Source organism: Teleopsis dalmanni, chromosome X (assembly GCF_002237135.1).
Source record: "Teleopsis dalmanni isolate 2A chromosome X, ASM223713v2, whole genome shotgun sequence".
NCBI classification, from domain to species: Eukaryota; Metazoa; Arthropoda; class Insecta; order Diptera; family Diopsidae; genus Teleopsis; species Teleopsis dalmanni.
The window spans coordinates 31,534,715-31,549,249 of NC_051848.1; the positions used below are offsets into that span (position 1 = coordinate 31,534,715).

At 34.5% G+C, this 14,535-nt stretch overlaps 1 protein-coding gene across 1 annotated transcript; it reads left to right on the forward strand.

Moving 5' to 3' along the window:
- Positions 1–897: 897 nt before the first annotated feature.
- Positions 898–14,010, forward strand: LOC119687572 (fibronectin type-III domain-containing protein 3A; the record flags this gene model as incomplete). Its single annotated transcript, XM_038101930.1, is given in 6 exon segments — positions 898–1,082; positions 9,344–9,683; positions 9,751–10,289; positions 10,369–10,584; positions 10,667–13,057; positions 13,146–14,010. Coding segments are annotated over 6 exon segments (4,517 nt in total), but the record flags the coding sequence as incomplete, so codon positions are not given.
- Between the last annotated feature and the right edge of the window lie 525 nt (positions 14,011–14,535).

Below are 14,535 nucleotides of genomic sequence, written 5' to 3' on the forward strand. Positions count from 1 at the left end.
GTTGCTGCTATATTGAAGAAGAAATCATTTTGATCATACATTCTGAATTGCTTAATGTTAAACTGTATTGTTTTTGTTATTGCTGTTGCTGGAGCTGACGTTGACGCTGACGTTGATGCTGCTGGTATATTGTTTCTGTGTTTATTTATTTTTTTTTTTTTTTTGCTACTGTTAGCTCCTGACAATGTGGTCGTTGTTGTTGTTATTATTATTTTAACTTTTTGCCGTTTATTGGTCATGGCGCATACAATATAATCACATCAGTTTACTTTTCATGATTTTTATTTGGTATGTTGGTTGGTTGGTTGGTTGGTTGGTGCTTCTTCATCTTTTCCCCTTCTCTAGCTTCTCTGTTCTGTTCTGTTCTGTTCGCATTGCTTCTGTACCCGTTCCTGAAATAGCTTTTAACATTAAGAAAGAAAAGCAGCCTTTCAGTGCTTGAAGCAGAGTACGTACGCCTGAATCTGAATCTTTCAATTGTCGACTTTTTGGCGACTTTGCAAAATATCTCATGCATTTTATATTGTAACTAAGAGTAGCAATTGTACGATACTTGTACGATGTAATGTCAGTTTATCATATTGTTGTTATAATAGTGTATAATATGAAAAAAAAAAATTAGGATATTACAAAACAAACAAAAAAAAAATTTTTAAATAATAAAAGTATGTGAAGAAATAAACACATACCATATAAAATTATAAAGTTATATTTAAATTTGTTTATACGTAAATATACACATATAATATAGGTATATATATGTAATATACACATAGAAATCTTAAGAGCCGGGGGGTGCATTTAATTTTTTTTATTAATTATAATTTCTTAGTAAAATTTCTCTTCGTACAATTTTGCAATCACTTAACTTATTCTGTGCTTCTTCTTCTTTTTTAGGTCCAGCAACTGTTCAAATGGTTTCTCAAAACCGACCCCCACCAATGCCGGTACCCGTACCAGTGCCACAGGGTCAGGTAGTGCAACCATATGTCAATGAGAACGGTACCTTTACACACGTTGTGCTTTCGCCACAACAGTATCAGCAACTACATGCGGGACAAGGACATATACATACGCCATTTGTAAGTTTTGTTTTCAATTAAATTTTATCCATATTCTAATTGACTTTTTTCTTATTTTTGTTTTTATTTTTGTTTTTCTTATTATACATGCTTTTTTTAACTTCTTAAAATATAATAAGCTTTTTATTTGGTCATTCTTTGCTTTTTGATTAATGCCTTAGACCAACCTACAGCTGTTAGGATTGTAGAAAATTTTTGGATTTATTTTTTTTTTTTGTTTTTTTAATTAATTTGCTTTTGTTATTATTTTAAGTTGATTACAATTTCTACAATTTTGTAGAAAAATGGTAAAAAGAATTTCTCAAGTGAGTAATCAACACGTAATTCGAAAGTTCTTCTAACTATATACTATTTTTTTTGTGTGTGCATGTGTGTGTGTGTTACTGTATGTGTATTAGTTGGGTTGAGTTGAGTTGAGTTGTTACTTTTGTTGTGTGTGTGTGTGTTGGTGTGTAATATATGTAATGTATAATACTGGTTGGCTAGAGCATTTGTTTAATATTTATGACCCTTAAAGTAACTCAAGTGTAACTTTTTGTTGGTGGTATTTTTCTTTAGCATTTAAGCACTTACAAACTATTTAAATTATTATGAAAATGTAATTATTGTCACGCCAAAGTTAGGCTTCATAAATAATTTATTCTTTAATTAATAGGCAAAACCGTTTGTTTACTTTAGCTATCGTTGTTGTTGTTTTTAATTACAATTTATTATCGCCTAACGATATTAGGTAATATAAATAAGAAACTGTATTGAATTGTAGTAAGTAAAGTAATATAAGTAATTCAACAAAAAAAAAAAAATTAATAAATTAAAGAGAACTTCAAAAAACTTCTGGTATTCGATTTTCTTAATTAGAAACCAAGGAACTCATGTTATGTTATAGCCTACTCACATGGAATCTAGGTTAAATTGAGTTTCAATTAGTGCTTCAAAGTGTTTTAGCATTATGCTGTTTTTACTGCTTGAGTATATTTGAATTCGAACATTTTAAATCACAAATACGACATCAAATTTTAGTAATACAACTTATCATAATCGATACTACAACTACTACGGTCCAGGGTCTTGGCCCCCTTTAATAGTTCTTCAACAAAACAACAAAGTACAATCTCAACAACACCATCGGTACTACAAGTAGTATCCGCTCGTAAACTTCTTTAATAGTTCTCTTATAATTATAACTCATAATTATCACCATCGGTACTACAACCGGTATCCGAACATGGACTAGAAGTTCACTTATATTGTCTTGAACGTCCAACTTTCGCTGAATTTTAAAGAGAAAAAATTACAAGGCTATATTTAGTAAATAAGAGAGTAAATGAGGTGAATATATCCACCGGTGATGAATCCTAATTTGTGAATGTTTTTAAAATTGTCAATCAAAAGAGTAGATATAAATATTGTGACTATTAAGTAGCGCTCAGGTTGTCAGAGCAGCGGCCATTCACCAATATGCATATAGCTCAACTAAAAGCGTGCATACAGTTATATATTTTATTAAAGGCATTTGATGGAAGATAAGATACTAACTTTTAGTTACAATACTCACCCTTTATTTTTATTATTATCTTTAATGAGATGTTAAGCAATGGAAAGACTAAGTCGTCAGTGTGAAACTTCAACCCATTAAAACCATTCTGATATCCCACGGTGAGTCCTTTTGGGAACATCGATTTGATATTTCGTCAATAGGCTGTCAAGAGATAAATCCCAAGCGTCTTTTTTTTTTGCTGTTATTAAGTCTATCGACTACATTTTTCAAACTGTGTGTTTTTAAATACCACCATTGCTCTTGAGTTACTGCAGCTCCTCTTATGGACACGTTCCTGCTGGTGGTATATTCTATAGTTACCCTAGATCATACCACCGTTGGGTATTCTGTAGTCACCGTAGATCATGCCACCATTGTATATTCTATAGTCACTCTAGATCATGCCACTGTTGGGTGTTCTGTAGTTACCCTAGAACATGTCACCGTTGGGTGTTCTGTAGTCACCCTAGATTATACCATCGTTGGGTAATTTAAAGTCACTCTAGATGATGCCGTTGGGTATTTTATAGTCATATATTATGCATGGCACCGTTGGGTGTTTTATAGTCACCCTAGGTCATGTCACCATTGATTACATGTTAGAAAATCGTTTGTTCAATCTTTCTAATCTTATAATTTTTTGTAATATTTTAAATTTTAAACGAAGTTTAGTTAATCAGCTTTTGCTGTTAATCAACTATTTAATTAAAAAAAAAAATATTTTTCAATTCTTAACTTTGTTTATACAAAAATATAATATGAAAAATTAATCTCGAAAATTTTTTAGAAATATGAAGAAATTTCCCTCATAGAACTGCAATGTGTATCTCAAAATAATTCAGAATATTTTTTTTTTTGTAAATTTATTTTTTAGTTCTTTGAAAAACTTTTTTTTCTACATTTATATAGCTTTGTTTAATATATTTTTATAAAATTTACGAGCAATTTTTTAAATTAATTTATTGCAATTAATGTATTCGCGCATGCATAAAGATAAAAGCTAATGTCTGGAACACTGGAGAACAATTGCGAAAGTATTTTACTATTGAACATGTGTCCAAAATTATAATTTTCAAACACAATTTTGTTTGCTATTTAAAATTTTTTAAATTTGTTTATAATTATTGTTTACAGTTAAATTATGAAAATTAATTTTTAATAATTTTTTGTGAAAATAAAGATAGTATATGTAGGCCGATTTTTTAAGAGATATATATAGACTTTGAAACTAAAATAAAACAACGTTACTTTGAATAAATAATTCAAATAATTTTTTGCCCGATACATGATTTTATGGCATAAATAATGAAAATAATTTCGGTGAGTTGAGCTTTATGAAAATATCTTAGAAACTACACTTTGAAGCCTCAATTTTTCTCATGTTTTTTCGAATATGTAAGACAATATCTCACCTAAACACCTCCTAAAATTTACGAGGAATTTGGAATCAAAAAGATTTTCTTGTTTAATCAAGAGACTACGAACGTCTTCTACTTTATCTATGTACCTTGTATGGAAAGTGAATGGTCTAGTTTCGATGTGGATAAAAAGCGAATATTACACATCGTACTTGGTGCTACAAGTCGCTGAGTGTGTTAAAGAATGGGGCCACCAAAAACCTTAACCGAATTCTGACCAAGCCTAGGCATAGAAACAACAGGTATTCTGGTGTCCTTTCTTCAAGAATTGGTAGACATGCATTGCAGGATACACCACAGGGTAGGCCAAGTCTAGCTTCATGCCGTCCTTTGGTCCAGTGTCCTGTAAAGACAGATATTTACCTAGATACCTCTGATTTGCTACTGTGTATCAAGTAAGAGGTTCTGCATTTGAAATAGATTGCCCAAGTATCCCTTGACCTGACTTCTGAGGTAGTACAGGCCCACTCACTATTAGCCTGTCTAAAAAAGATGTTAGTTAACCTGTCACTGTAGCTGGCAGGGAAAGCGATTGAAATAGGAGTATCCGTAGAAGAAACGCTCAGTCCAGCAAGTTCATTTGCACGTTAATATCCTACTATATCAGAATGCTCATGAACCCAAACTAGAGTTAACCTCTCACTTAGTGCGTTGATAAATTCTCTACATTCTTGTAATAATCTGGATTTTATATAGACCGCTGATAATACTTTAATAGCCATCTGACTGTCAGTAAAACAATATAGATTTCTTTTCCGCGAAAGTACATGTTTAAAGTAAAGTGCACATGCTCCAAGTATAGCGAAGATTTCTGCTTAAAATATTGAAGTGCAATCGGAGAGATGGTAAGAACCAATATGAACTGGGTTTTTCATTAGTGGTATTTAGCTTAACCATTTTTTAGTGCCTTTCTTTGTTATAACTCAAACCTTTTGATTAAACGGAAAGGGTTTACCCTTTCCCTTTTTAGTATTTAGTCCCCTCATCTTTCTTCCTCTACTCAAATTTCGTCATACCACAGACAGATTATCACTAACGTGGGATTCCAAAAAATTTCTCAAAATTTCAAAGATATTCTCATAGTTGCATTTTGTTAATTGAATTTTTTTTTTTTTTTTTGCAACCCACATACATGCAAGTCTCGCTGGAAATACCATAGGCTAAGACTATGTTAAACACTTGACTAGACCGACATGCAAGTGTCGGTCTGGGTGTGTTCACGTTCGTTCGTTGGTTCGTTGGTTCGATGGCTCGTTCGCAGTAATTCCGATTCATCAAAAGTGAAATAAATTTTGCTACGGTTTGTGAACAAAATGAAAGTACATTTTCTGTTTTCTGTTTCAATTGTTGTTGTGACTGTTCTTCTTCTTCTAGTTGTTGCTTGCCTGAGTGCCTGTTGCTTGTAACTGTTGGTGGTATTGTTGTTGATTGATTGTGTTAACAATCAAATTAACATTGTTATTATCTTGTTTGCATTTTTAAATGGATGAAAAAAATTAAAATATTTTTTCCTTCGCATTTTGGTTAAAAACTCGTTAATCTAACTTTTTTTTTTTGTTTTTTTTTTCCTTTTTTTTTTTATTTTTTTTTACACATTTTTTTTCCACTTTAAGTTCATTTTGTTTGCTACAAGTTATACTAGTGCCATTCATCTCTACAACTCATCACCGTCTCAACTTTTTTTCATCACTTCCCAACTATTCTTCTCCAGAGTTGCGTTTTCTTTGCAATATTTTTTTTTGTTTTTTTTTTGGCAATATTTTTTTTTTTTGTTTTTATTTTTTAGTTCATAAAGTTGCTAAAATTTAAATATTTTTATTGTATGTTAATTTTGGTTTGAAAAATATTTGTTTTGTTTTGTTTTTAATCAAATTAATAAGAGTAACTACCATTGAAAAATTAAAAACATAAAAAAATCCAATTTTATTATGCAAGACTGCGTCACTTTCGAAAAATTGTGCGCTCTTCCAAGTGCTCAGAAAAAAAAACGTTTACCACCTGAGAAACCTTCATGCAAGAAGGGGTCGCCGAACCAGGCTTTATACATTTTAGTGCTCTACTTTTAATTCAACTTGGCTAAAATCATGAAATTCATTTTGAAAATAAAACAATGAAAAATTTCAAATAAAAACTTTAAAATGAAATGGAAGAAAATTTCAGTTGACGGTTTTCAATTTTTTTAATATTTTTAATTTTTATTGTTTCAAAAAACAAAAAAAAATATGTAGAAAATTCCATAGAAATATGCAAATTGAAATGTTAATATTCCTCATTAACGTGGATCTATTGAACCACATTTTTTTAGTTTTAATCTTCATGACCTGTTTATACTCGTATTGTTGAACTTGCTATAATTTTTAATTACTTCCTCCTTTAATACCTATGTACCTATAATATTTACTCTAGAGCCATACATATGGTATCTTAAACTAAAAGCTTCTGCGGCTTAGACTTAAGCTTTTGTGTGACACATTCTTTAATTCCTTAAGCGATATTTTCAACATTAGAATTGGTCAGATATTTGTTTATTAATCTTAATTCTGGGTCAAGACCTCCAATCGCTAATTGAATTTAAAAACTAGAACTCTAAAAAAACTAGAACACTCTCACCATTATGAGCCCTTATCACACCATGCTTTTAGTATATTGCCGACATCTATATATCTGTGTTATTCATCAAAATTCACAACATAAATAATCTAGTCAATTCATATATCTACATTTCGACAACGCCATCATGAGCCGCTGCTCCACGCATAGAAAAAGGTAATCCGCATAACACCGTCGGTACCCCTAAGCGTCATTGGAAATACGAGAAATGTTGGTTTAAAACCGCTTAGCGAAAATTTAGAAGAATTCAAACATTCTTTCATTTCACTTACCTACCTACCTTGATATAGAGCTGAAGACAAATGAAATAATAGACGGTTAGTAGAGTATGCTCAGTTGGCTTATAAGCTTTTAATGACTTTATAAAGTCCTCCAAAATAATTCATAATTAACCGATAGTATAAACAAAATATGCGACTTTGTTCCATCGCTTAATGCTATTACAGCGTCGGATAGCTATGGACGACTTCGCACAAATCATTTAATTATATTTTATTAAGTGATTTTCTTCCTCTAAGTTTTCCACTTAATACTATGAGTATTAATCGTTCAATAATCGGTACTTAAGTGTTTTTTGTCCCGGTTGGCTTCTAAAGCACCCTTCAGCATTTTTTGTGTGGAATGCTGGTTTAACCTGTTATATATTGATTACTTTAAGGTTGCTTGGTCCAAATTTTGTGCTAAATTCTATTCTCTTCTCCACTATTTTGATATCATCTTTATCTTTCATCTTTATAACAACACAGTCTGGATTATTATTATTAATAAACAGGATTAGTATAAATATTATTAAATATATTGTATTCATTGAGGTCTCTAGTCGGAACATAAAATTGAGAATTTCTGGAAAATTGTACATATTTTAATTCATTATGCTTTATGCTGTCTTCTCGCAATGAAGCATCACTCCAATATTTGTATAGATCGTCCTGGCCGCTGGTTGCCTTCTGAACTCCAATATACATTATTCATACTATAGACATTAGAACTCTGGGCAAATAATGAATCATAAATGATGAGCAATAATATATGAAATACTCTATGTTACCCACATACTGGAGCCCTAACATATTGATTTCGTGATGTTACGCATAACGGCTATGTCATGCACACCTCTGTTATACCGTGTAATGACTCCGTTTAGTGATCGGAGAGAACTACTACTCTTTATTTGTGTGAGAAATTTCACCAGATTATTATGTTTTTAACCTAACATTGCTACTTTGTAAGTTTCCACTTTGAACCACAATCTTCTATGGACGGTATCCATAAAATCCACCAAAGCACCTAACGAAGCAATTCGCAATTTGCAACAAAGAAAATTTGTTTTGAAACTGCAGTTGTCCTAGCAAAGTTTTCACTAGACAAGTTACCAGTTATTTCTGCAGAGCTGTCGCAGATAATTGGATTTAGACTTACAGCTGTCCTAACAAAGTTTTCACTAGATAAGTTATCAGCTTATTCATCTGCTACTGGACTAAAGTCACCAGGAAAGAGTTACTTGTAAAGATGCTTATCTTTGAAATCCTTTCATCTGTTTTTAAATCCCAGCGGATTACAACAACAACAAAACCCAAGACATAGTACACAAAGTGACCAGGAAACCGCAGAGAAAAGCTTTTAGACCTATAGTTGACCTAGCAGTTATCATTAGCTAAGTTATCGGCCAATTGATTTCTTACTGTAGCACAGTGATCGGGAACCTATATAAAATTCAGTTTATTACTTTTCGCAACAGTTTATGTTAATATGAATAAATACAAGCATATACCCGGAAGGCCAAAAAAAACGGTGTTTTGACTATAAGAAAAACATTTGCCCGGTGTTGACTAAATATTGATATTTTCTGCAAAATAACTATGTATGTATATTTTATGATACATCTTTTTTCGTGCATTAACAAATATATGTGATTTTCATATATTATTTACTAAACTTTTTATATATAAACGCAATAACTCGTCTTTTTTTTGCGTAGTATATTTGCGTTCAGAGATAGCCTTTTATTCCCATGTACGACTGTCAAAGTTTGCTAACAGTTTGAGGGTTATTGAGCAGCCGCTGTATAAAAAATTGAAACAGCTGTTTATTTGTAGGTTTTTTTTGTGAAAAAGGGTAAGAGAAAATTAAGTTCATATGCCAATAAATTTGTTTAAGAAATAAACAATAAACAATATAAAAATTTGTATATGAAATGAGAGAAATAAAATATCAACGATCTAAAATCTAAAAAAAAATCAAACAAAATGAAATACGAGTAGCGCCAATAACATTGAGATAAGAATGAAGCCACATAACAAATTCAAATTATCACAACAAAAAAGTAAAATTATCAGAATAAAGAAATAAAAACTAAAAGACAGAGGAGGCAATAATAAATTAGAGGAACCAAATGTTGACGTGGTACTTTATTTCAAATAATAAAAAAATAACAACAGAAGAAGCCGCGTCGCATGCAGAATACTTTGGCATTTCTTGAATTAATTTATTAAAAATTGATTTGCTTAAGAAATGGCAGATTCAAAAGATCCTAGTTTAGTTTCCAACACAGACAATAAACAAGACAACGAAGCTACGGGGTCTATAATAATAAATGTATTTAAAAATGAAATATTTTACTAACTTTACACACAATAAATAGTTGAAAATTTGTTATAGTTTATTTAATATAATTTTTTGATTTCTGCATTTTGTAGTTGACTACGAATGGCACATCACATTTCTTTTCCGCATTACCCGCTGGCTATCCTCCCAATGCCGGTGGAGCACCAACTCATTATCATGCCATGCCTGGCGGTCATTTGCCACCACAACCACCGCCGCAACCGCAACCGCAGCCACAGCCCAAGCAACAACCGCAGCAGCAGCCACAACAAGCACCGTTGCCACCACCGCAACAACAAGCGGCACCACCGCAACAGCTGTCCCATTCGCCGCACTCGCCGTCACCACCATCGAACAGCTATCACAAAGATGAGCGCAGCCAACGTCAGCACACAAAACTTCTAAGAAAATTGGAAAAGCAACGCGAATTTAGTAAGTCACAATCATCAATATATACGAAAAAAAACTATTAATAAATAATATTATTATTTCATATTAGATTCCGGTATGTCTACACCAGCACATTCGCCATCGCCACGCAGAAATGATCAGAATGGCCACTATAATAATCACTCGTCTAATACTAATAACAATAATGTAAATCATCCAGTGCAAACTATGGCTACAACTAACTCAACAGCTCAAGTGGCCACAAACAATGGTAGCAACAATAACAGTCACAATCATCATGCCAATCATAATCAGCATCATCACGTGCAACAGCAGCAGCAACAGCAGCAGCAACAGCAGCAGCAACAACAGCAGCAGCACCAACACCATCAAATGCAGCAGCAATATGTTAATAACCATCATAATAACAATACGCGTCGCTCCTCAAACCAGCGGAACAATACCGCTGCGCCAGTGCAACATATGAGCGGCAATAATGCTGGTGGCTTTAATGTTGCTAATGTTGCAAATGTTGCAAATGTTGCTGGGACTTCTGAAGAAGTTGAAGAAATCGTAAGTGTAGCTGAAGATGAGGCTGATTATCAAGCCACAATCATAGAACAATTGTCAACAATAAAAAAGCCGGAGGTAAGACGCTACTTACATACAATATATATATATATATATTGATTTCACTTTTTTATTATACTCCTTGCCTCACAAATAGGTTATTGATATCACATCACGTTCTGCTAAAATCATTTGGGAAAGTCCTACAATATCGGAGCCATCAGTTATAACAAATATCCGTGATTTGCGTTATACTGTATTGCTCAGTGATCGTGCTAAGGAATCCAAGTATAAAAGTCTCTATAAAGGTGATTCGTATGATTGTATAGTGCAAGACTTGCAACCTGGTCAGGAGTATCTTGTGCGTTTGCAAGTAAGTCAGCTCTTAAGCACAAACTCATTTTTCGTTTTTCGTTTTTCTTACTATATTGAATTACTTTCCACTTTACTTACAGGTTCACTATGAAAAATTGCAAGGCTCTGTCTCTGAACCGACTGAATTTGCAGTCCCACCGTGTGAGCCTGATCAACCCACTCCACCAAAGCTAGTGATGCGCACAAAAAATTCATTACATTTGCGTTGGACAAATCCAATGTGCAATGGTTCACCAATTCAACACTATTTGCTTGAGTATGATGAAGGCCGTACTGGCATGCCAGCCTCTTCGCGTGCAGTGCGTCAACAATGCGGACAATTGCATTTTGTTGAAGTTGTTAAAACCAAAGGAAAACATTATATCCTGACCAAATTGCAGCCATCGACTATATATAATTTTCGCTTGGCAGCTATTAATGAAGTTGGTTCCTCTTTGTATTCATATATTTGCTCATATACAACAGCCGGCAATCCGCCGTCTGCACCTAAGCCACCACAACTGCAGTCAGCAACTTCGAACTCATTGCGTTTATCATGGGATCGTCGTCAACAGGAATGTGATTTTCTGTTACAAATGTTAAATCGTGAATCTGGTCATGGTTACTTGGCAATGTATAATGGGCCAGAATGTTTTTATGAGTGTTGTAAACTGCAACGTGCCACCGCCTATCATTTTCGTTTGCGTATCGAAAATGAAGCAGGTTTATCACCTTGGTCAAATGAAATTACCTATAGAACAGCACCTGAACGTCCAGGTAAACCTGGTAAACCACATGTTAAAGGCAAAATACATGGTACCTACTTTAAAGTGCGCTGGGATCCACCATTAGATACTGGTGGTGCTGACATTTTACGTTATTTCCTCGAAATCACCTCAGGTGCAAAATATGAACGTGTTTATACGGGCTCCGAAGCGGAAGCTACTTGTGATCGTTTGCATCCTGGCACTACATACCAGTTGCGTGCTTCGTGCGAAGGTCCAGCAGGTGTAAGTCCTTTCTCCGAAGTCGCACATATAACTTCTGAAGCTATTGTACCTGCTGCACCACCACCGCCGTACTATGATAATTCCCCAGGTCCATTTGCTGTTGTACTACGTCTTGCCAAACCTGACTACAATGGTGGCGCACCAGTGCTAGAATATGAGGTGCAACTACGTCGACCAACAGATACGCAAGATGATAAAAAAGATAAAACTGAACAACCGGCCGTTGTATATCGCGGCAAAGATGGCCATTGTGTTGTAAAAGATTTGCGTCCAGGCGTCGCTTATGAAGTACAATCGCGCGCTATAAATCGCATTGGTGCAGGCGCTTGGTCTGCTTGGATGGGATTCTCTGCTGCTGCAGCGGCACCCAACATACCAGATGCTCCTAAAGTAACAATTAAATCAGCAACTCATGTTCTTGTTAGTTGGAAGGAGCCTGAATGCAATGGCGCAAAAGTTTCCGAATATCATTTGGAAAGTGCAGCTGTTGATGTAAACGCTGAAACTGATGATGAATCACCATCATCAGCATTTCAATCATGTTATAATGGATCCGTGAATAGTGCTGATCTACGTAATTTGCTTCCACATACTTCATACTACTTTCGCGTTAATGCGAGCAATCCCGCAGGCGACAGTAATTGGTCACCAATGGTTAATACCAAAACTCCAGCTGCTGTTCCTGCCGCTCCACAAATCAAAGACTACGAATTTACCGCCAACGAAGTGTCACTCACTTGGTCAGAACCACAATGCAATGGCTCGCCCATAATCGCATACAACATTGAATACGTCGACCGCTCGATTACCACAACTGACAATGCCACCGAATATACAATACCCAATTTAACGCCTGAAACAACATACAAGTTCCGTGTGCAGGCTGTAAATGCAGTTGGCGTTGGACCATTTTCCGCTTATGCCAAATTGACTACACTGCCTCCGCCGCCTGCTCCGCCATCGCTTGATTGCACTGGTGTTGGTCACAATTTCATAAAACTAAAGTGGGGCGATGGACGCAATCTGGACTTTACCAAATTTTATGTTGAAATGTATGTGCAACGCGCCAAAGAATTCCAAGCTGTTTATTCAGGCACAAATTGCATGTGTAAGGTGAACAAATTGCAGGAACGTACCGACTACACATTCCGTATATGCGCTGGTAACGATCGCGCTGGCATTGGTGAGTATTCGCAGGAGTACGTATTCACAACGACAGCTACCTTACCGAGCAGCATAAAAGCACCTCGTGTTGCATTTGAAGGCAGCGTTTGCCTGTTGGGCACTGGTGGTACTGGCAATACTAATTTCATACCTTCTGGCCTATTGCCAGAAACGCCTACAAGTTTTATTGCTGGTCTGGGCAATCTTTCGCTCGGTGTGCCGCTAACACTCGAATGGCAAAATTCGAAGAATTCATTCAGTGATAAGGTGGAGTATGTCTTGCAGTATGCCATTGGCAAGGATGGTGATTTTAAACAGGTAATATTTGTGGATTATACTTTTTCAATGTTCTATAAACTCCTTTTGTTTTTTTCTTTTTTTTTGTTTATTTTTTTGATTCTTATAGATTTATCGTGGTAGCGAAACAAAGTTTACTATTGAAAATTTAGAACCCGGCACGTCCTATCAGTTTCGCGTATGTCCAATACGTCTAACTAATGCTGATAAAGATTTGCCGGGGCAATATACTACTGCATTCCGATATCAAGTGCCACAATTGCCATCGATCGAGGACATCGATGGTAATCTACTGAATACCGCTGTCGGTGTTTTCGGTGCCACCAATTCTAGCAGCGCCAATGCCTGTGGGTCGGCTGCTTTTCATGGACATTCCCATCACCCACATCATCACGGTGGCCACCATGCACATCATCCGCACAATCATTCGCATCACAATCATCACAATAGTCGGCAGCATAATGGACAAAATTCCAGTTCAACTCGACAACATCGTTCCATTAGTGCTTCTGCAGCAGCTAATAACAATAACAATGGTAGCGGCAACAATTCCCTTGCAATTGGTCTTATTCCGATTGGTTCTGCAATGGCAAATGAGTTATCAGCCAACTTTGCTAGCTGTGATGATCCACATCACCACCACCACCATCATCACCATCAGTTCCACGGTGCAACTGGTGGTAGCGACAGTACTGATGTTCCACATTCAACAACAACTGCCTCATTGCTCGCTGTTACTGCCAACACACTATTGGCCAACAATTCACTACTAACACAGGCCAATGCGGCAAACCATGCTCAAAACGGTGCTATTCGTCGCTTCCTTGTCAAGCTAACATCGCTATATACGAACCGTAAACGCTTCACCGATCAAGAAAAGGCTGTCATCTTTATGGTTTCATTTTTATTCGTTACATTCTTATTTGCAACTTTAGTTAAAATGTTTATGTCCTAAATATTTAGCAAAAAAAAAACAACAACAACAATAATAATAACACCACTACAACAACAATATAAATATTAAAACAACAACAAAAATCTATAACAGAACTATGAACTATTCCATGCGCTCCATGAAGGTTCTTTGCGGCACAAAGATTTCCGAACATTCTCAAAACTTTTTTTAAATCATTTTAAAAGCTTTTAAACTTTTTCACTTATACTCTTACATTTACAATTGATTTATAATTAAAAATCTGTTATATTAAAATTCATATTAAAGATATTCAAAATATTTATCAAAAATGTAAATCATGTGCGTTAACTTATTGAATTGGAAGAGAATTCATTTATCTGAAACTACGATTATCCAAACTATTGTTTTTATAATTATTTTTTTTGTGTTGTTAATTGCAATTATTTTATTTTTATATGGTATTTAATTATTTCCTATATATATATTCATTTGTTTCTATAAAATATTTACAAAGTTTATGTTAAGAACTATTAATATATTTTTTTTTTTACTTTCTATACTTTCATTTAAAAATGTTTTGTTT